This window comes from Macrobrachium rosenbergii, chromosome 56, assembly GCF_040412425.1.
Source record: "Macrobrachium rosenbergii isolate ZJJX-2024 chromosome 56, ASM4041242v1, whole genome shotgun sequence".
NCBI classification, from domain to species: Eukaryota; Metazoa; Arthropoda; class Malacostraca; order Decapoda; family Palaemonidae; genus Macrobrachium; species Macrobrachium rosenbergii.
Genome location: NC_089796.1, coordinates 14819186 through 14843772, shown reverse-complemented (window position 1 = coordinate 14843772; position 24587 = coordinate 14819186). Strand labels below are relative to the sequence as shown.

General features: G+C 40.9%; 2 protein-coding genes across 2 annotated transcripts in view; one reads left to right on the top strand and one right to left on the bottom strand.

Moving 5' to 3' along the window:
- LOC136836729 (myosin-IIIb-like) overlaps positions 1 to 12251 on the top strand; it is a 170456-nt gene extending 158205 nt beyond the window's left edge. Inside the window, 1 exon segment of the mRNA XM_067101249.1 lies at positions 11854 to 12251. Within this exon segment, the coding sequence (XP_066957350.1) occupies positions 11854 to 12109 (256 nt within the window). The 3' untranslated portion in view covers positions 12110 to 12251.
- Positions 1 to 24587, bottom strand: part of LOC136836734 (vitelline membrane outer layer protein 1-like) — a 276601-nt gene that overhangs the window by 173409 nt on the left and 78605 nt on the right. The gene's annotated exons all lie outside the window — the stretch shown is intronic.

Below are 24587 nucleotides of genomic sequence, written 5' to 3'. Positions count from 1 at the left end.
TCGAATGGGGCCAAGCCAAAACTAAATTGAAAACACTTGTGAAACATTAGGCGCTATAGGCAGTCCGAAGCTTAGAGGTTTGGATTTGAGAACTCTCTCTGCATACAAAATGTAGATATTTTTTAAAGTTTTGATGAATGGGTATCTGAAAGTACGCATCCTGAAGATCTATTGAAATCATAAAGTTTCCCTCTCTGACTGAAGCTAACACAAAATTGGGGGCTACCATCTTGAAACGAGTCTGCTAAATATAATCATTCACGAAAGGTCAGTAGATTACCAGTCTCCATCCTCCAATAGCATTCTCCACTTTGAATAATCAGCTGCAAAAGCCTGGAGATGGGCGGTTCACCACCTCTACATCATGTTTCTCCAACATATACATATTATTTTTGCAGTACCAGACAAGGAAGAGCTCCCTGAAACTGATGTCCTAGAACCCGATGACTTATCTGAGGGTTTATAAGACAGCCCAGTTAAGGATGGGGTCCCTAGAATCTGCTCTTAACTTGATCTCTTCAACATTTCTTAGAGCAGAAGCAGGGACTGATCACTGGCTACTAGAGGCAATCATCCTGTCATTTGATACACATAGTGAAAAAAAGAGACTTTGTCTCTTATGAAAAATGATGTTAACCTACTGTTTGAACATTGATGAGCTAGAAATGTGAAATCCCTGCCTCCAGACACTAACCTCCTAAACACAGTTTACACACCTGAAGTTCCAAGGCCTGTCATCGAGAAATCTGTTAAAGTGTTTAGTCACAACACCACTTGAATGGCAGACATAGCTACAGACTCTAAGGCACTAGACTCCAAAACACTGAAAGCTAGGCCATACTGTCGAAGTCTTTCAGGGGGCAGGTCATTAGTGAGCCGACAGACTAATGATTCTAATTGCAGAGTGGACTCCGACCAAGGTAGGGTTACTGATGGATGCACCTTCAGAGGGCAACCCATGACCAGAGTAGACGAGACCATAGACCAGCAAAACAGCTAAGTTTACCCTACCCAGATTATTACGTTCACAAATGAATGCCATTAACCTCATGAAATTATTGTTTTAATTCTGTCATCATTATGAGCTTTGCTGAGGAAGACCTATAAAAGGCACAAGATCCCCCTATGAAATGAGTCAATCCTTCTTCAGCCACAGAAAAGAACTCTCCCAGGACCAGAATTCTAACTCAATTCATCTTCTCTGGATAAGCCATTCAAATCTCCTGAAGGGGGAGTGTGACCAATTATTTTTCTCCCATAGATTAACTAACCAAATGCCAAATATATGGGGGAGGGGGAGTAACCTGACAGCCTTTGGGGAGAAAACCTACCAGTCAAACATTGTAAATTTTCAAGATAATTTGCATTTTTTCATAAATATACAAATCTTCAGTCTTTTATGTAGAACACCTTTGGGAATAGCTGATGCAGCTGTTGAAGCTTGGTAACAAAGTAGTTAACTAGCAACTGGCAAATGAGAGGGAGGGGAAACCAAGCAATCACTCAGCAAGCAACCTACTTCTTTCAACAAACAGGGAGCTGTAAGGTTTGTTAGAAGTAGGATTATGATAGACTTCAGGTTTATATATTACAAAAAATAAATACAAATTTATTTTTAAAATCTACCATTTATCTCTATATGCATACAAACCTCTTGTCTTTTACGTGGATTGTCACCCCCTACGGAAGAGAAACTGTCTTGAGATTGTGACTGATGATGATCTACCCTGAAATGTCAACTTCCTGATCATGCAAATGAGCAAAAGAAAGATTACTAATGTAACCTCCTGTGCATCCAGGCATGTGATGTTGAGGATGATAAAACGCTGTGCCAGAGTATGGCTTACTGTATTTGTAGCTCACTCTAGAAAAAATGTGGACTATAGTTTCCCACACAAATAAGAAAGGCCAGCTAAGAAGGTAGCATATGTATGCTCTACCACCTGCCCTGTCCTACCCTGCCTCATCTCCCTCATTAAGAGAGAAATTGAGTGCCCCATCTATAGAAAATTTATGTGAAGGTTCCAAAGTCCACACTCAAGAAAAACAAGAAGTTCAGATGTTGACCTCCATCACTTCCCTGTTTAATGGAATGAAAATTGTTGGAGGATTGACTGTGGCTGACCTGCAATTTTTTAGGCACTGAAGGAAACAAATATGTATGGATATGCTTGTGACACATCCAAGAAGGATTTGCCAAAGCTAAGCTGATTGGTTTTCCTGTCAGGACAGGAACTGCAGTCACCTCCTTGAGTCTGCACTACTAGCACACCCAGGTACTTCATCCTGTTTGGGTAGATCAGCATCCTGTTTGGGTAGATCACTTCTCTAAGTTTATCACAATCCCCAGATTGTGACAAAATAAGAAATGTTGATCCCAACCCTAGAGCAATTGTGTCTCAAAGGATGCCAGGATCAGCCATTCATCGCTAAACTGCAACAGAGAGATCCCAAACAAATGGCCCCAAACTGACATCAGCATGAACACTTGTGTGAAGACCTTTGGGGTACAGCAATTGCTAGTCCAAACCAAAGCACTTTGAACATAATCGCTCCTTTGCCAGAAGAGTGACATAACTCAAAAATTGCTATTTTTCAGGAGAAGCATTTGAAAGTTTAAAACTCTCTATACTCTCTATAGTGTAATAGTGACATGTCATGCCCTCTAGCGGTTCGTATTACAAATACAAATAAGACGTTTTTAGCACTGTATTAAACAAAGAATGGGCTATGTGCTAGTATCATTAACTCAAAAAACACATTTTTTGAGTTGTGTCACACTTCTGGCAAATGAGTGAATTATATACTATTGCACTGCAGTTGGGTTTGGGGCGCCACAATGCAGAAGGGGTGATACAGGTGAGTAGTGCCCTCGGAAGAGAATGATGGATTTTACCTCACCTTCTTCCTTCTTGAACTGTGTTTCTTCCACTAATCAGGTGACAAAGACACACACACACACTCAGTGCAGCCGAGGCATGGTGAATATTCTCGGCTTCTGCACAAGGCACACACTGACTGAGGGTCAGTGGTTAATGAAGACATGAATTGTGCATGTGCAATCAGTCGATCAGGTTCAGAATTATTAGGCCCCATCATTCCAATCAAAAGCACAAAGAGAATACAATATTCCGAAAATAACCCACAATCGTCAACCACTCAGAGACATACTCAGCAAGTCAGCTTCAACAACAGCATAATGGAGTGCGTCATGCTAATGTTACTAAGGTGGCTGAAGCCGTGCTTTGCTTGTTGAGCAAGTGGGTGGTCCCCAACCAAGGGGCAGGTCAACCACTGGTTACTGCACTACCTAGTTACCAAGATTCATTGACTAGACCAGCTATAGCTGAAGTTACTCCATTCAAGAGCCTAAGGTTTGTATTCTCATACATACATTATTACAATATTACTTCTTGTTATCCATCCGCTGCTACAAGGTTTATGACTGTACCTAACAGGAGAGTCAGCCACCCATCTTTGGGTAGCCATGGGTATCTCCAGTAAGAGTGCTCAGTTGATTGTTCACATATCAATAAAGGATTTGACAAGAAAATCTATTTCTGGAGAGGGGCCCAAAGCACCAGAAATAGTCCATTCAGCACTTATTTCCTAGGTAATCTCCAAGGTTAGATACCAGAGAAAGCTAAATGAAATGCTGGAGTTGGTTACCCCAGAGCGAGTCTACTCAGGATGGAGTCGTGTATGGAAAAGGGTGAATCAAAAACACGAACCTTATCCCCATAGATTCCCAAGGTCAAAGTCCCAACGAGAGAAAGTCGTATACAAGCCCATGCACCACTCGCGGACTGCAGGCCAAGGCAAACACTCCAGCCGCATTCCATGTTAGCACTCCACCTCACTAGAATGAAGTTTATCAAGGGAGAGAATGAAAAAACAGGGTGGGTCACCGATGATCAAATTCCTCCAGAAACAGATTTTCCTTTTCTGGATGGTCCGTGTCACCCGGTGAAATAATAACAGAGAAATAAACATCATTCTTATGCTATTAAAGACTTAAATAGAAACGTTGAAAAACTAGGAGAATTCCTGAACATTAGTAAGGTCCTCTAAGTTCATGTAATGAAAATAATGTAAGTGGTCACCGTCTAAGATCATGAGCTTAGAATAGCACCTGAATAGGCTTGTATTAAGAAAATAATTCCTGCCTAACAGCAGACCAATGACAGTGCCCCCCCTTTTTTTAAGGAGAGGACCTGACAAAAATTGGTGAGGTCCTGTCTAAAAAGCCTGCAAGGAGAAAACTGGACACAGAAACAGACCTTGTAAAAGGGGAGTACTTTCCAAAGGTGACCACCGAAAATGAGGACCTTCAATTGTAGATAGAAAGTTAGGGTGAGAATTCAGAACACTACTGATGAGGGGAAACTAAACTGTGGTTCCGCACAGACAGGGCAGACAGTACAGGAAAACTAACACACTAGAAGCTAAGCTGATTAAAAATTTTGGGACTTCCTTAACAAGGAAAGGTAAAACAAGATGATTGTTGGGTTACGGGCTAACTCCGATACATTACTCAAAAGACCAGGAAACCAGATGTGGATTTCTGAGTACTGTTCTAGACGAACACAGACCTTAGGGATGAAAGTTAAGGGCCACATGAGTCTGGTCTCCAACAAAACACTTTCTCGAGGCCAATGCGGCCATCAGTACTGTAGTCTGAAAACTATGTGAAGAGTGCTAGTTACTTAACTGCAGAACCATACTGCAGAGTAGGATCCTTAACTGATTTCAGGAAACAGTAATAACAGGACCAATATCAGTTTCCTCCTAAACTGTAAGATTCACAAAGACCAAAGCCAGGACATCAGAGTTTGAGGGCTGCCGAGGCTGAGTTTATACCAGACGGGACAGCTTGATAGTTTTGTGGCTGAACTGGGTTGCAAACAGACCTACTTCCAGGCCTAGGAAAGGTCACAAGACTACCTGAATGATGCTCCGTCTGAGACTATTCCGACACCAGGGGAGGCCCTGGATAGGGAAAAAGCAGTGACCTTGGACCCCTGAGAAGGGTGATAGACAGAGGCACCTGCGTCTGCTGGTTATGGAGAAGAATGAACCATAACCTGAACGTAACAATTCGAGTCCAAAACCACTTGTTTACAAAGACTAGTGCTCGCTGTTTGTTCAGAACCAGCTAAAAGGAAACCTCTTGGGGAAGAAGTTTCCCAAGGACAGGAAGACTGTCACCGCCCTCCAAAGCATTGATGTGGAACTGAACGTGACTCCACTAAGTACCATGTACTTCATTGGGCCAAAAAATATCCACCTCACCCGCCCAGAGAGGTGGCGGTGTGGGAATACTGAGGCCGGAGGGAAAGCTGGAGAGGAACTGACTGGTAAGCACTTGATAGTTGTACAAGGCCGGAGGCCACTATTCAAGCAGGAGGAATCAGGAGACACGTCTGACTCCACCCATACCCGGTCATAAACCCCGCTGACTTCAGAAGGAGAACCATCACTGAAGTAAACTGGAAAACCCAGACCTTTTCTTGGGCACCGGGAGAGGTATGCTTGAGATAATGAAATGATAGGATGCCCTTGCTATCTCTTTCCACTTCACTGGATTCATAACTACGGAAGGCTACCCTCCTGAATCAGGTGGGATTCAGCCTATAGTTACTTAGAAGCCCAAAGACTCTAGAAACCGATTATAATGACCCGAGCGCCAGGCAATTTCCAGCTGGGTGCCCAAATGAGCCAGGCAACTAGATATGCAGCTAGCATAGCCTCTAATACGGGCTGTTGAACTCACGGCATTGTTCAAACTGGCAAAGACTCTGGAGCCGCATTGAGGAGGGCATGAACCTGAAGGCACGCCTGCTCCTCGAGTCTGAATCCCAAGAAGGGATAGGACCTTTCTGCAACCAAGATGTGAAAGGAAGCGTCGGAAAGGTCTATAGAGGTGGTTAAAACTCCATGGCTAGTAGGATCCGAACCCACAAGACTGGTTACAAGACTTGGCCGCATGAATAAGGTAAACAAACGGGACACCGAAAAATTTTCCAGTGGAAGGAACTTCCTTGCAGACTGAAAAGCACAACAGGCCATTCACAAAGACCCCAGAACTCTGGCAATGGAGGCTGATTGAACCTGAAGGGAAACAACAGTCCAGCTCCACCCGCCCTGACTAACTATACTCTGGGCCCAGGAACTGAAGTTCAGGCCCCCTGAAAATGGTACAGCCTCCCACCCATAAGGAGAAATACTACAGGGGAGGGGAGGCTTGATTGCCTCCGAAGCTGAATGCCTTCCCAATTTCTCGAGAGGAGTAGGATGCTTCCTGTCTCCTATGATAACCCTGAGGGCAAGCCTCTGGCCAAATGTCTAGTGAAAATTCTTTCCTTAGATTTTTCGTATGAAGCAAAAAACTCGGCGGAGGCCGTGGGAGAGCAGAGACACGGGGGTGTTACAGGGGCTGATGTGTTGGCTGAACCACGCACACATCGGGAAGGAGGCTGGGAGTGAGAGCTGACGGCTGTCTAGGGGCAGAGACCTGAAGAGCCTGCACCACCGCCTGAGCAGGGGGCTCTTGAACTACATGAACTTCTTGCGGACTTGGGACAGGTCCCGGCAAGATCAGACCATTCTGCTCGTGGGTAGACACCCTGAGAACAGGAGGCTCTGGGTAACAATAGTAGCCCCAGAAATCCTTGACCTTCCAGCAGTCACCTGGGGAAAAGATTAATTCTCAGGTGAAAACTGTTCAAAAGATTTTTTCAGCTCAAGGCCAGGCAGGCAAGCCTGACACACCCTGTTTTCAGGTTTCAAAAAATTGACTCCGAAGCTTAGGGGCTGTGCGCTGAATAAATTAGAAGCGTAGTCCGGGTTAGAAGATTCACTGTGAATGTATCTGTGATATCTGTCTCCGGAAATGCCTCAGCGATACATTTCAAAACAAGCCTGTTGATAAGAGGGGCTACATTGAGCACAAGGGTAAGAAGCAGGGCTCTCAAGAGGCAGTGAACCCACAGCTGAAAAGAATTGGAATTCTCCAGCCTGCCCTTTCCGTTAGGAGTTCTTAGGAGCGATGTGTCAGCCCTAGCTGAGGGCTCACTTATGGATCCTGCCAGACAGATGCCATGCTCGTTCTGACAGTCTGGTGAAACCCGGATAAGAGGGATACCAGACCGGAGAGGGAAGAAATGCCCTTCCACCAACCTCCGTGTGCCCACACCCCGACAGGAGGGTGCCTTCATGCTGGGAAGCATAAAGGGAAGGGCACCAAGATTCCCTAGACTGGAGGGGAAAAGAGGAGAGATGTCCGAACGAGCAGAATTCCAGAACGAGCAGGACTTAACAGGTGATCCATTGACAATGAGTCTTGAGATTAATCTCTTGGGATTTAAGCTCCTGGAAAGGGAAGGTATGGACCATGACGTAGATAGTTAGTTTAATAGGTTGACAATGACCCTCATAACGAGCTCCTTTATAAGGAGACCCGTGAAAGAGTTTTCAACAAAGGAAGGAGGGGTAACCACTTGCTTTGCTTGGGGCGTGTCCCTTTCCAGAAGACGAGGCCAAACTCGTAGATGGCACCGGATTAGAGATCCGAGGCGCCCTTGAGGGGGCCCTGAGCGGGTCTTCTTGGTTTAAAAAGGGTCTTTTTTTTTTTTACTTTTTTTTAGATCACCTTAGGGACGGTAGACCAGGAACCGAAAAGGGATGAGAAGGTAATCTAACCTAAAGGAAAGTTTGCTCACCCAATTCCGAGCAAGCGGGAAAGGTTTGTCTCAATATTCCCGCACCTACTTATCGCTCCGGGCGATGTTCACAGGTCCGAGAACGAGACAGAAGGCCGTGGCGTTTCAGAAAACTCTCCGTAAACAATTAACTTGAAGCGAAGAGTTACGAGACTTGCGTCGCCTCCAGGAGGGGGAAAATTTAGGACCCCAGACACCGGAGGAACAAATCTATCAATAAGTTATATAAGACGGAGTTTGGCGAAGAAAACCGATAGGTGTATATGAAACCTACCAATTTACTGAGAATTCAGTTCGGAAACGGAGTTTGGCGGAGGAAATCGATAGGGCGATATGAAACCTACGATCCACCGAGAATCTCGCCGGAGAGAGCCCAAACACCGAAAGATTAACTATTAATAAGCCACAGAGGGAGAACCGATAGGTTTAGGCGAAACCTACCGAATTAACGAGAATCCCGCCCGAGACGGAGTTTGGAAGAGCCGTATATTAGCCCTGCGATTTATTCGCGAAGGCGACTATTAATAAGCCACATGAGGTGGAGCTGATGGAGGTAAACCGACAGGTATATATGAAACCCACGGTTCATCAGGTAGCCTGCTCAGGGAGAGCATAGCTGCATAACGCAATCTGCCGGGTGCCAAAACGACTAATAATAAGCCAAAGGAGGCGGCGTTTGGCGATAAACAGACTGGTATAAATAAAACCTACGGATTCATCAAGTAGTCTGCTCGGAGAGAGCATAAGCGTTTACAACCTTCCGAGTCAAGAATAAGTCACATGAGGCGGAGTTTGGCGGAGACGAAACCGACAGGTATATATAAAACCTACGGGTTCATCAAGAAGCCTGCTCGAGGAGAGCATAGCGCATTTCATAACCTTCCGTACCAAACTATAAATCCAAAACAGACTGCGACCGGAATGGAGCTATAGACTCCGGTGGACTGCTGGTTTGTTGCAGGATAGCGGAGCATTCCTGCACTTGACAAAACCAGCCGAAAACGATGAGAAAAGGGCATGCTGGAACGGATGCGGAGCAGAGCACCGTGAGCAGCCATAGACTAGTCAGACCAGGAAAACTCCTGGAGAAACCGGAGAGAAAACCGGGCTAACAGGACAAAACTCAGACATAAAAACAGAGTCAACGGAACATTCCGAAGCGATCATGTTTGAACAAAATGTGGGAAGGTGCCGAACTGTTCGAAGTGGGCGACTCCGAGCCAAGAGAGAAAACCCCGGAGGAGGATATCCTGAACGGCGATAGCGGTGGGGAATAAACGCCGACAGCTAAACACTAAAAACCGCCCCGTAGCAGTAAGCAAGGAGAGCGCAACAAGATAACTAAACACCGAACAGGTAGTAGCAAAAGGAGGGGAACGCAAAGTAAATAAAGCAGAAGACAGTTAGGTGGAGAACGCTAACTGGCCTCGTATGAGATCCCAACAGTGAGGTCGTAACATGTAGGAAGCACCACGAAGGGAAGAATGACGTAAAAGGAAGGAAGGGATAGGCCAGGAGGTTGGTAACCCAAAAGCGACCAGGGGTGGGACAGCACTCCCGGTGCCCAGAGATTCTCATAGATCCCCTCGCTATGTAAGCTGTGTTGCCGACAAGAGCGAGAGAAAAAGAGAGGAAAGGCAAAACCCTCGGCCAGGAGAGCAATGAAAGATAAAAGGAGTGTGAACAGGAGTGGGGGGAGAGCACTCTGGTCACCTCAGGTCCAGGTGGAGTGCCAACTCAGACACACCGAAGGACAATCAATCAATGCAGAGGAGGGGATGTAGGCTACAACATAAAATAAATGATAATTGCTCTCAAGCCTTGGAAAGTTAACAAACTTTGAAAACAAACCAAGGGAGAGAGAGAGCAAAGGATAAAAGGAGAGAAGGGGACTCTGAAACCACAAAATAACATATATATAGTCGGTAAAGAAGTGTGAACAGGAGTGGGGAGAGCACTCCCGGCTCACCATTGGTAAGCAACCTAAAGAAGGATTGAACTAGATAGGGCTACGAGGGTAAACCCTCGCCATTCCAGCTTAACTTATTAGGAACATTAGCCTCAAGTGAAAAGCCAAACAGGGAGAGGGGTGGACGAAAGGCAATATATCCAAGTCAAAACCAAAGGGAAGTACCAGACATAAAACACACATGTACAGAACGAGATCACCGACATGAAACTCACACGCATGATCGAGATCGTCCCTCATAACGAATTTTTCCCAGAAGGGAAAAAGTGTTACAGCCAACCCTATGCTAACCTAACTGAGGCGATGTAAAGGAAGGCAGCCTAGAGAGGGGTAAAGGCTAACCAATAACTCAAAAAAATCATAATAAAACAAAATTGTCTATAAGGTACATGTAGGAGGATAGGCAGGCCCAACACAACATGGATGTGAAGGGACATGACCAACCTCCAGTTAAATGAAAAGTATCCCAAAATTAATAAAATTCAAAAGATCCAAGCACAAGGTCAAAAATTAAATGTAATAATGAAAATCATGTTCCCATACACTTAGAGAAGTGAGTCTAAAACATGGCAAAATAAAGCCAAAATAAGAAGAATAGGCCGAGGGGGAAACCACGTAGCCTAAACAGCAAGACAGCACTTGACCAGGAAGGAAACAAAGTTAAAATTCACAAAATTAAAATTATAAAAACAAAGTAAAACCGTAACAGTACCAATGAAAATAAGATCCCCAAAGGCTAAGAGAGAAGTGAGTGACAAAAATAAAGCATAATGAGGCCATGATAATGGCGAATGGGCTCGAGGGAGAAGTCTAAGTAGCCTAAAACGCTCAACAACACTTCTCGTGAATGAAGCCACGATAAAAGCGAATGGGCCCCAGGGGTAGCTGGCTAGCCTAAACGCCAACCATCACCCCGTGAATGAAGCCATGATAAAAGGCGAATGGGCCTGGAGTGGGTAGTCAGCCTAACGCTAAACATCACTCCGTAATAAAAATCACTCGTAATGAAGCCATGATAAAGCGAATGGGCCCGGGGGGGGTAGCCTAAGTAAGCCTAAAGGCTAAACAGCACTTCTCGTAGTAAATGGGTACAGAACAAACAAAAATTAATCAAACCCACTAAAGTTAGGGATCATTAATGGTAAAAACATCCCAAAAAAAAGGGATACAAATAAAAACACAAACAAACATGCCGGCTCAAGACCAAGAGAAGTCAAGAGACGACGTGAGAGGAGATCGAGACGGCGTTATAAATCCCTTTAATTATTAAACCAAAAGGGAAAATAAGAAGCCTCAATTGCCTAAAAACAACAAAACACTGGTACTCAAGTAATTGAAGAAGAACCTTGCGAGGATGCCATAAAATCCAAAATAGAGCACAAAATAAGGATCACAATGGCAAATTACGTGTGAAACTAAAAACGTGCTAAAATGGAATATGGCTAGTGTTGCTCTCATATACAGTCCATGAGTAGTGCATGGGCTTGTATCGCACCTCTCTCGTTGGGACTTTTTGACATTGGGAATCTCTATAGGATAAGGTCCGTGTTTTGTAGTTCACCCTTTTCCATACACGACTCCATCTAGTGGAGCTAGCCTCAAGTAGTAACTCCAGCATTTCATTTAGCTTTCTACTCTGGTATCTAGCAACAGAATTACCTAGAAATAAGTGCTGAATGGACTATTTCACCGGGTGACACGGGACCCCTCCCAGAAATAGATTGTGGTGCCATCAGCAAGAAAATTAGTTCCCAATTTGTTGCACTTGAGTACTGTAATGCTTTCTCCAGTTTTGGATTGATTAATAGTTTATATTTTAATGGAAAGAAAAACCCTAACTACAGTATATTAGACAGTGCTGCTTGGCCACATATAAATTTGCAGCAGAACTTGCTTTTTTTTTTCAAATCACAATACTGTACCTGCAAATCTCTTGTATTGCAGTGATCATTTGTATCATGTGTAATTGTAATTACAGTAGACATCTTAAGTATGACTATTGTCTTTGAAATACATATTACAGCATATGATTCATCAAAAAAAGTTTCATTATGTACTCAAAATACCTTGCACTGTTGAGTTACATGTCTCCTAAAAATTAGTAGTTAATCATTATGAAGTTCCATCACATAGGTTAATTAAACATGTGACTTTTCTCTGCAGAGGGCGTACACAGTCCACAACCAACATGCAAGCTGCTTCAGACCTTCGCCAGATGCTTCGTTCAACAGATCGAAGACAGGCACCACAGCCTCCAGAAGAGAGAAAGACACCTGTTGACAATGCACAGGATGACCCAGGTCCTTTCAACTTCCGCCAGATGTTGAGAAAGACGAATTATGCCCCAACTGACACTATCAGAAAAAGACAGTTAAAAAGAGATGGTGTTAATGGGTATGGAGCTGAATACCAAATGTAGACATGAAGCAATGAAAGGTTTTACCCACAGAATATAATACCAAGGATGCAATAATCTGGTCAATGTGAAAATTCTTTCTTCCTAAGGACATTTTTGAATACCATTTAACATACAGTAGGTCAGATTTTCAACACACTAAATAGAAAATACCAGCATGCCACTTTTGTAACTCCATAACAAATACTCCTCAAAGATAAAAATGGACTTACGATTATCAAGGATTGTGAGGCTTCAGTAAGAATACTATAATGTATAAACAACCCATCAAATTCAAAACGTACGTGTTATATACTCAGTAAAGTGCTCTTTCTATAAGTAAATGGTTTTACATAATAAGCCAAATTTAACTTTTCTTTTGATATTTTCTAATGCTGTTTACAGATCTACACAATACTCTCACAAACATGTGAAAAACTGATTGTATGAAAAGAAGTCTTACAGCCAGAAAGTTAGCAATGTATCAGCCAAGTGCCCAATGTGTTTTCATCATTCATTATTTATCATCCTCATCATCATCTTAGTATATAAAATGTTATGCCTCTGTAGATAGTACATTAATGCTAGTCATATTTTTTCCATTTCCATGACCTATTGCAATATAGCACCAAAGTCCCATTATCCCATTAATCTCTTTAATGTATTTATGTCCAAAGCAATTTATGTGAAGTTTTTGTAAAATCATCAAAGACCCTGTAAAAGTTGTCAAAAATGCTGACAAAGCAAGGATCATAACTTGGATTTTCATTAGTACTTCTTAAATGTGTTTCTGGTGTTTGTTAGCATTTTTCAGTCATGACTTGGGTGACAATTACCATTTCTGTAAATTATACTGTATTTAGTTTCTAGAATGCCTTGAATCTGATATACAACTTTCCATGAAAAATAAGCCCTATTGTAATAGCAGTACTTAATCAATAATTCAGCATTATTTTTTATTTGAAAAATTCCAGAACAAATAAAACAAATTTTGTTATTGAACATTATACAGTTATGACCATTTTTATTTAGAGAATGATTGTTGACTGAATACACCAAAATAAAGCTGCTGATACTCTAGCATTTGCATAATTTCCTATTAATTCATAAAAAATGTACCTTCAATATGAAGTTTTCATAATAAAACTAATATTGTAATACTTACCTGAACACCTTTTATAGCCCTGGTCAAAGCCGCATGAGAATGGGGAACTGAACTGAAACCTCTGATGGTATGAAGAAGGAGGAAAACTCCTTGATGAGCTGGAGTCAACCTGAACTCACATTGAACGCCTTCAGTTCCTCAGGGAAACTGCGGTTGAGAAAGAAGACAAAGGGGAAGAAGGTTCTCACTCAGAGTTTTTCAAGAGCGAATGTTGACCTTTTAGGTGGAGAAGATACCAACTGGATCCGGAACTCAAAGGAGTTTTTGAAAGGAAAGCTTTGAGCTACCAAACTTAAGGTAACCGAAGAAGGCAAATTACTAGTGTCCCGGAAGAACAGATAGGCTTAGGGAAACTATCGACCCTGAAACATTGGTTTAAGGCGGGTTTTGAGACTGCCGTGGATCCGATGAGAATCGCGGAGGATTTATGGATAGAACCCCAAAGGATGAAAAATAAGGAGTTGCTGGCGCCTCCGCAACCACCTGAGAAGCATCTAGATCGGGCTACCTGAAAACTACAGGATTCACAAAGGTGAGTGAGAAGACAAATCCATTACAGGCACCCCTTCCTTTAACCCCGAAGAGAGAGAGGGAGCCGCTGAAGCCCTAATATCACAGGGCTGACCCAAAGAAAAGTCTTTGATCTGTTGAGTTAAAGGCAAAGTAACAGGATGAGCAAACAAAAACCCCGAAGAGCCCTCCGAAGAGTGGACTGAAAAAGAAGATTGAGACAGGGCAATGGAAGAAGGCTTAGAAGAAATTGGGGAAAAGGAAAATTCCGAAGCAGCCGAAGAGGCCATAGATTTCAAAGAAAGAAAACAGACCGATTCCGTTCCCCCCTGATAATCATGATAGATATCATTAGCAAATTCAGGAACAAATCAGCATTATATTCAGAAACATTGAAAATCCAATCGGCAGAATTACCACCACTGCAAGACGAAAGAAATTTAACCCCTGAAGGAAAAGGAACCTTCGAAGAAGAAGGAGCATTCTCCACAATTTCAGAACCAGATAAATCAGAAACCAACCACAGATTTGGAAACCTTCTGTTGCAAAGAGCACGAAGCGGGAAATAAAACCGAAAATGGATCTAAATGAGAGGCCAAAATATTAGTGACCACAACCAGACCTGAACCCGAAGACTGGACCTTCAACTTCTCTTCCTGAATACTTGCTAATGTGCTATTCCTACTCGTCTGTGAAATTCCTAATTCTAAATCAACCTTAGAACTTACACTATTAGAGGGAAGGGGGAAATCTGCTGCCAACACTGCCTGCTCCGCGCCCGGGGGGTCTGGCAGACCCTACCTTCGAGGTTTGCGGTTCTCCATGACCCCCGGCACCTGTTAGGGCTGGCTCTGGAACAGGCAGGGGGGCTGAAAAAGAACGATTAGAATCCACAACACTAGTACTACTATCACTATCTTTCATTTCAGTTAATTTAGTCATAAGCTAGACAATAGACGAGACATACTAGCTGATAACTTGTCTTCTAACTTCTTGAATAGTTCAAATTCTAATGCTTCCTTATCAAGAGCCTGTACCACTACAGCTGGTTCTGACCTACGCTTACTCTTACAAGCTAAGGATTTTCTGTGCTTTACATAATCTTTCATCTGCTCTACCGACCAAGACCTACACTCGTCACATCTTAGGCTGACATTACGTTGAATCTTTCTACATGATATACACAAAGAATGTCTGTTGTGTTTGAGGGTACTCATCCTATGCTTGCATGATCTATGAGCGGTAGCATCCCAAGCAGTAGAAAGTTCCGTCGTTAGGGCTGTAGCAGAAGTGAAAGCAGCAGCGCTAACCGACGGGGGCATCTTCCTGTCTGATTTATCCATCTCAAAGTCCAAAACGAAGCCAAAGTCAAAATCGGGAGAGAAGATCCAAAACCAGTCCAAAAGTACAAATCCAGGAGAAAAGGGGCGATGAAAAACGGTCCAAGTCGTTATCTGGTATCCAAAATATTTATATCTTTGGAGCTAAAGACCAAAAGTTAAGCTGATGCAGGATCGTTCTAAAAACCAGCAACAGGAACTGATAACAATTGGGGATCTCTGTATCTGTCAGCCGGTATTTGCAGTAGTGTTACCAACGGTGCCTCAGGTAACTCATTTAACAAGATTTTCCCTGTAGCGTTGGTAACAATGACAGTTAATTACCAACTTTGTGGGTAAAATTATGGGGATATAATTCAGGCTGGTCAGTGACCAGGGCTAATTCAGGTGTTCAGGGAGTGTACTGCAATATGAAACTTTATAAAAGTATCTAAAGAGAAAAGATGACAAATTTTGTTATTACACTGAGTTAGTTTGATATGTGATGGAAAGTGATGGGCATAGCTTCTAAAAAACCAATATATAAAAGAAGAACCAGGAAGCCACAGAGAAGGCAGTACAATATGAAGACCTAAATCTCATGGGACTTCAAGCAGAAAGTACACAAATCAGGAGAGTGGAGAGAAGTCACTTCATGTCTAACCCCATAAAGGGAAAAGCTGATGTAAAAACATTCTTGATGATGATGAAGATTGGAAGAGAACTTACACCATTATAAACTACAGCAGATACAACAGAAACATAAAAACTATAAAAAGAATTTTCATTAACAGGTGTACTTAATTAAAGGGAAGTCCCCCCCATGTTCTGTTAACCCCACCCTGACAAATCTATGGGCTAGAGCTAAACTGAAATTTCTTGTGCTCAGCAGCAAAACCAGTCTTGAGAAACTTTTAAAGCAACTCTTCCACATATCAGATGTATTTCATCTAAATGAAGCAATTATCTTGTTATGGCAGAACAGCTATCTATTCCTTCTGACAAAAATTCTGCCATGACAAATTTTGTGAAGTCTGTGAAGGTGGCAATTGTTAAATTGATGACTGAGAATGCTCTGAAATGAGATCTCTGGCAACCTCGCCCATACGGCAAAAGAAAGTTAAGGTACAGTAACCTTTGGAAAGGGCATGGCCCACTTAATTAACAGTTTACCACCTGGATCAGGATAAAGAATCTGATGGTTTACGATTAATTGGCAGAAGATGACCTTCCTTGTGGTATCACTTTGGAAACACAACCAGGTTACATGGCAACACTAGAGTTAGACCCTGCAATGCATCTTCTATATTTTACTGAGTCCAAAAGCAAACACTGACTTACAGGCTTTACAAATGGCAAGCTACAGGCTACCACATCTTTAACATATTCTATGAGTCCAAAAATAGACACTGACTTACAGGCTTTAAAAATGGCAAGCTATGGGTTAACACTACCCAAGACCTCAAGTGCTGAGGTAAGTGAGTCTATCATAACTCTTACCACTGATCCAAACATGTTTTCAGCCTCCTATATGTGTCAAGTCACTGGTTGTGTTCCTGTTTCCTTCTCTCATGGAGAGGCCTTTTTATACAACATCACTGATAACCAGTACCCTTACTAGGCCCATTATCTGTAGGTACCATGTTAGCCACCAAATTGGAGGATGGACCAAGTCTTAAAAGAAAGGAGAGCTTCACAATGATGCCTGTAGAGCCTGGCAGACTGAGGCCAAGGAAAATTCAAGTTATTACATGAAGGCTGGTTTCCACCAGTCATTAAAAATTCAGGTAGATTATAACACTTGTTTTCCCTCTTATTATATCTGATCTATGAGGCTTTAATGTTACTTCCTACTTATACAAAGAGACTTTTTGATATATGGCACAGTCATCACATAATTGTCTCTCTCACCCTTTGGCTGATCTGTCTCCCTCCTCTTTTCTAAGAACACCTATATGTTTTGGAATACAGCAAAACAAGCTGAGCTACATCTCTGCGTCTGATAAGATAAAGCAACTGAAATTTTACAGTAATGGATTGCTGACATGAAAGTCCACCCAGGTACAGTACTTTTTCTGTTTCTGGGGATGATATCCAGCTTCTCAAAAACTTATCACAATTTCCAGGTCATGACAAAATGTGAGTAGGCATTCTCTGTCCCAAGCAAGTGTGTCTTTGAGGATGCCAGAACTAACCAGTCGTCCAGGTAATGCAGCATATCTCTAATATGATGATGGCCTAAAGTCAATCACTGGATGGATTTTCTGATATTTTCAGTTCTTTGAGAAAGAATTGCATTTATTTTGCCATTTTTATTAATATAAGACCAGACAGGCACTTCATATCTGTATAAGGAACTGATGGACTAGTCAATACTAGTTTTGTTGCATATTTGGCTTTTGCATCTGCTTCTTCATTACATGATACCAACATGGGCTGGCACCCAACAAAGCTGGAATGATTTGTAATGAGTTGCAGGCCAGTATAGCCATCCCTGCAACTTGGAATGATAAGAGCAATATATATTCTAGCTATTAGGGAAAGCTCCAGTTTCCCATATTTTTTCTATAATCTTCAACATCAATGCTTTTGCATCATCAGCCAGGTGTACAACATAGCCAGATGACTGTTATCCTTGCCGGAAGATTTTCCCTCTCAAAGATGAGGCATGTTGCTTGATGGACTGGGCAAAAGAAGCACTGTGTTCCCTTGAGTTATCTAAAGAATCAATCAAGCTGTAACTGAATTTTTACCTTAGTATCTGATGGCTTTTGGTTTGCAGGACAGAGCTTTGGTTTGGAAATATCTGAAAAATGTTTCCCCAACTTAATAGCAACACCTTCAGGGTCTGTGATCAGTTGGCTATTTATTTTCAACGATGAGGTGAAGGAACATACTTGCCACTTAGTTTCCTACTTATTTCCATATCATGCTTAAGGAAGTCTTTAAAATTTAGAGGATTTTCAGCTCAAGCTGAATCTTGCTTGCCAGGCTTAAAGTAGCTTGTTTTTCCCAGGGCATGGTTATCAAAGTTTTGAAATTTTCAAATTTAGTTGTAGCAATACCTGGTGTCTCTCCTCAACGCCATGCATTTGTTTCACTATGGAACCACTGTTTTTGCTGGTCTTGTGGATCAGGCAAGATTCATTACAGCTGGCATAATTTTACCATTCAAGTAACGGTAGCTTGTCAACCGATTCTTTAGGAACAGATCATTCATTAAAGAGAGATGCTTAGAATCAATGTTTATCCCAAACAATCCCTTCACAGCTCAGATCCTGTCCCAAAAAGGTGCAGTAGCAGTGAGGATCAACTTAAACAGAGGGCATGAATGGTCACATACGCTTCTTCACACTCTTCACAACTGGTTATTCACACTATTTTTCCATGATAAAGAAAACAAAGCGCTCACAAGAAGAAAAAATTTTCCAAATTAGCAGTCAGCATGGGTGAAGCAAGATGACTTACCCAACAGTGGCTGAAGAAACAGTGCTTGGTGATGGGAGGCAGGTGAGGGCATTGCCCCAACTCAACCCTCTTAACCACAGGTAACTAACTACTTTGTTACCAAGTTTAAATGAATGATTCCAGTTAACATTGAGGATAATACATAAAATATGATGGTCTATATTTCTGCAAGAACAAATCATATTAGAAAGTAATTCTGGTCATGCTATGTCTTCCATGAGGCTCATAGCCCAGAGCCATTGCAATCCTCTGCCACTATCCTAAGCTATGGGTTGGTTAAACAAATATGCTTCTCCTACTTTTTCTGTTCAAAGCATGTCCCTCCACTAAACCCTTCCCCAAATCATCCTTCACTTTATTATGCCATCTAACATTTTGCCGCCCTCTTGACTTCCACACCTGACAGGTTTCACCCAAGACCTCTTCACTCCCTCCTCTCTCATCCTTGACACAACCTTATCATCTGTCTAGACTCCTATAATACTATTAATCTAGGCCACTCTGGCACTTCTAATTTATTAATCTTCCATCCTCTCAAGCAACAAAGCCCCAATTTCCACCTCAGCATCCTTATTTCCTCTCACTCCAAGCATCTGCTCTTCTTTATTAATGACCATGTTTCTGAACTATACATTATCACTGGTCTTATTACAATACAACACGTTGGTAAAATTTTGCTTTTAACCATTATCACTTTAAACTTTAATCCATCAGTGGACCAGATGTTTCTGGAAGCGGTTTAGGAGCAGATGCACAGTAAGGAGATGGGCAGGTGTAATAAATCCTAACATTTCCTAGAATTCCATGTCCTGACCTAACCAGATCTTACCTAACTTGCTCCTTGTCCTGGCCTGGCTGGGGGAGTTTGCCCCCTCCAGATCCCACCCACAAGTAGGGTAAAAACTGAAGTTTTTATGATACTGCAACATTCATCCACTCCACTGTTTGGACACTTCACTCTCTGCTATCTTAAATCCACCCCCTCCCCTCAGGAGACAGGTCAGGCAAGCCCCCCTCTGAGGAACTGAAAGCGGACGTTCAGCTGCCACCTCGTTGGTAACAAAGTAACAGTTCTGGCATATTTCACGATTAAACAGGGGTTTGTTAAGATTTAGCTATACGGTATGCTAACTGCCAGCCATGACATTCTAAAACTTTTGTTTAAAACACTTCAAAATGGAAAGAGTGATTTGCCATCTCGAAATTTGCCGAGCACACTTCTAGTAAACAAAGTCATTGTAGATTCCTGTAGGTTTAATATTTGTACCACGGAGACACTGACACAGTTTCTTGACATCAGTAATAAATGCTGGCATGTTTGAGGTTGGGCGGGAAACTTTAGTGAATTTTTTATTAGGACGCAAACGCCTGAAAACATTTAAATAACTCAGTGAATGAAAACACCAGAATAAAGGTTATTAATTGAAAAATGTAAAATACAGAAGAATAATTCATTTGAAATAAGGAGTTGACAAACCAGATTTATGGAGAAAATTTCAAAGGCAAGTCAGAACATTACGCAATTGCTTTTTCTATTTTTTTATTTCCTCAACAGAATTTGGTGCTGATATACTAGAGTAATGCGTACGTTTTGCATTTATAATGGTGTTTTAATCAATAATTTTGGATTTAAAAACCTTATTTCAGTCCTGTATTTTGATGTCTTGTTCTTGACTCTTTACACCAGTTCAAGCATTATTTTCATACTCAACTTTCTTGCATTTTTGTCAAAGTGGTAACACTCATATGTACACATTACATGTCTCAGAAGTATTACAGTAATATGGACTTAAATAAACAAAATGTCCTAAAAACAAAATACTACATTTCTATCAAATATTTACTAATGCGTAGTCGCTCTCTCCGAATGTTTATGGCAGCCAGATGTACAATAAGGCTGGAAAATTGTTCCATACAGTTTTGTACTGATGGAGTAAGCACTGTAAACAAACATTCTCCATGTATTTAAGTGATATTTAGTCAATTAAGAACCAAATGTAGATAATTACGATCAAATAAGCACTGTGAATTCCAGTTGTGATAATCAGTAAGAGATAAAACCACAGTTAAAGGTAAAAATGCATTTCAGTTCAATACAGGACGGATGGGAATTCCATGTCTTATATTTTCACCACTTTATTACTTAAAGAAGCAGCTTAAAAAGGAAGTATTTCTCGGTGCTGATTCTGGCAAATCTTGAGTAATATCTATAAACATTACATAAATACATAATTGGTGTCAGTACACCGTTAAATGAACAGCTGGGAAGAAGTATCCAATCGCCGTTCATTTTATTAAGTCTTTGGGAAGTCGCATATTGGATTCAAAATTGCCTTCAACACCTATTTCAGTCAAGGAAGACTTCATGCTTATTTTAGGTCATATAGCAGCTTCCTATAGCTCATTTTGTTAATGAAGCTTCCAATCTTTTGAAAGGTTTTCAGTAATTCTAAAGTACTAGCTCCCGTTTTTACCTTGGAAACTGGTTTTCTCAGAATTTTAGGGCTTCATACTGTGGTGAACATTTGTTGTTGTTGGCAACTGCTATTTGCCCTCAACTCTCCTCAACAGTAAAGGGGACTGTAATTCAGGGTTGGGTGAGAGAGAGCTATGAAATGGGCAGACATGTTTACGTTGGGGAGCGCCTCTGGAGGGAAAAGAAGCTGGCCTGGGGCTACTCAAACGTTAACAGAGTTATTTGCAACTACGGATAGAATATGAACTATCTAAACAGACGCACTCAGCTCTGTTGTGAAGATTGTGTGTGAAACCCCTTGCTGGATGGACTTCAGGGTTAATTACAGAGTTGATTAAAATGTGACAAAAATCTGCATGACAAATCCATAATTACAAACCAAAAACCATTAAAAAAGTCAAGTTAGAGAAATTTCACCAAGGAGTTTCGTAAAATTTTATAAGTTGCCAATATAAATACCATGTAACCCAGGGGGTTGTTTAGTAGTTACAATTTTGCTGTATTAGTTATGGAGGGGAGGGGGGCTGGGACTGTCTTACCTACAAGTCGTAATTTGGTGTTGAAACTCTTTTCAAAATGGTGTTACAATTTCACATTGTGTATGGCAACTTATAAAATAATAGAGGCTACTACTTGATCTACCAATGTTTTTCTTAAGTTTATTTTTTTATTTCTCAATTAAATATTAGTGGAGAAAATTCTACCCTGCATGTCTCAACCCCGATCATTTACCCTAACGCCAAATATCCCAGTCTCCATGGCATTCTTTGGTCACTCCCTAGCCTACACCAGCCACCTCATTCCACTTATCCCACTTTTAGCCTCAGTTTCGCATCTCCCCCAACCTCAGCGGCTTTCAGTAGCCTGGATCCTGAGCATCTGAAATTCCCTATACGCTATCCCAATCAAACCCATAAGTTCCTGAAAGCTATTATAGGTTAAGGTCCTCTTCAAATTATCTTAATTTGGCTACACGTGGTCTAACTTTAAACAAAATTAAATATAACGTCTTACCAGGAAACACGTCAGGACCTTCGGTTATGGCCATATTTTTATCATGGAGTGCCCAATTGGTAAATACTGTAGGATACTTGAAAAGTAAATCAGCTGGCTCTAACCGCATTATTAGTAGTAGTAGTAATGACTTACCTCTAAAATGGCTCCCTTGCTCAGATTGCTGTTTTGATTTTGGTTGTGCTTACGTATATTTGCGCTGATACAATAAATCTCTGTACAGTATGATGATAGCTATTAGTTTCTCTTTATCTTCCAAATGTGGTTACTGCATAAACCTAAATCTGTTCTTAACACGTTAACTTTGCATGTTGAGCAATGAAGTAGAATGCTCAGTTTCAATTTTCTCACAAACAAAACTTTTGGTATTATCCATCCCACATCATTTCTATATTCATCTGTTGTATTCTCATTCTATACCTCTCTTTATTTTATCTTCTGCACACTGGTATACTGTCTTCCACAATTTTAAGAGACCTGACGTTAAATTTTCTTCCTATTCTCGCCACACATCATAGTCCATTCTTTTTCAGCAGTAGTTTTCCGTCTAGGCATAGCTATGTATTCCCATGTCTGTTCTGTTTTTCATTATTTGTGCCTTCCATTTTTCGTTTTCTTCTGTACTTCCTGTTTTCAAATATTTCTTTTCCTAACATCTGTACTTCTTGTTCCTGTCTGTAATATACTTTGCTCCTTTTCTTCTGTTTGAGACTTTACCTGGGAATTAAATTCACCCTTTTATCAGGAGCCTATCTTTTTTTAGTGTTACTTACAGATTACAGTTCAGTTTCTTTAACTGTTGTTAAAATGTAATCTTCAAAAAAAATAAAACTTATGAAAATAATCAGTGTCTTACATAAAGCTGTAGAGGACCCAACAGACCAGACTTTAATCGCTCTGGTGGACTCTAATGTGCATTTGAGATTCATATGGAACCAAGATTTACATCAAAATGGAAAATACAGAATGGATATAATGGAGAAATGGCCCTTATATTATTAAGTAGAGATCCTTATAACATAGGTGAGACAACCTGGCGTCTTAAAACTATGAGCATATGGAGACTGACGATGCACACTGTATACGACTTTTCTGATAACCACTTCATAAATGTCTGATGTAAATATAAAATAAATCAAGAAAGTGACATGGAAAGGAAGTCAGAGAAATTAAAATCTAAAAGTAAGTTAGAGATACCTCCTGTACATGAAAAAGCTCATGAGATACAAAAAGGAGACTTAATCCACCTGAAGAATCGATTAGAGAAGCAAAAAGGCCCTTGGTAATAAATAGACCAATGAAGAATATCATGAGATACAGCCAGTGCGGACCACGGGTCATTTAGTTAATATATAAAAAATGAATAAGCCAAAGAACAGCTCAACGAGTTCAAAAGAAAGGCTTTACACACAGAAGAAAAGGAAAGATCTGGGAGAGTATATGACAGATGATGAAAGCACAGACACTAGTAAAAAAAGGGGGCATTAGAAGAATATGACGAAAAGAAAGGAAAGAGATTATGAACAGCAACAAAACATAAGAGAACATGGGAACGCAGACATGTTGAGAGGGAAGGCTTAATTCAAAACTAAGATTTATGGCAAGAATAAGCAAATATTATGGAAGAAATGTGACATTCGATATGATAATCAATATGCTACAATGCAAAAAACAGACTCAAGGAATATGGAATGAGAATGAAACAGGTAAACATACATTGCACGGTAGAGACAGTACAAAGACCTTTGATAAGCATAAAATAAAATGAGCACCATAAATTTTTCCGGTTTGCAGTTCAGAGCACATGGTATTTAATCTAAACTGAAAAAATTAGACCAACTAGAAGTGAACAAGACGCAAAAATTAAGTTAAGAACATGAAAACAAAGAACCAGGACCGGACGGGTTAAAGCATTTATTTACTATTATTCATTTGTTTATGCAGAGTCCCATTCTCACACAGAAATAGCAGAATGTCTGGGCAGTATATTACATAAGTAGGAGTTCGAAAACACATAACAATAGTTTGTTTGGTTCTGTGGCCCAGGGCACATTAGGTCAAGAATTGGGGTCAACCTGGAAAAAAAATGTAAGCTGAATTTTTGTCAGTGGTAGTTAGATGTCTGTAGAGCTAGAAACACCAAAGTCTCCAAAATTTCTCCTTGTGCTTTCCATTTGTGAGAGCCAAATTCAAAATGGCTGCCATCATGCCTGGCATAAAGTATCGAATATTTATGTAAACATTATATAGGCATATAATACACCAAATAGTATGATTTTGGGCCTGATAAGTCGTTTTCTGGCATTACTTATTCTTTTTAGACCAATATAGAGATACAAAACCTTGAAAAAATTAGGTAAAGGCTATTTAATTGTATTGATTCTGTGTTTACGTTTTTATTGTGAAATTCTCTAAAAAAAGTGACAGATACATTTACAGTCTTAATCTTCATATTATAGATTTCAATAATAATAGATATATAGTAATTTCTGATAATTTAACAACCTGGTGAAAAACTAAAGATATAAGATTAATACACAAAAGCAAATC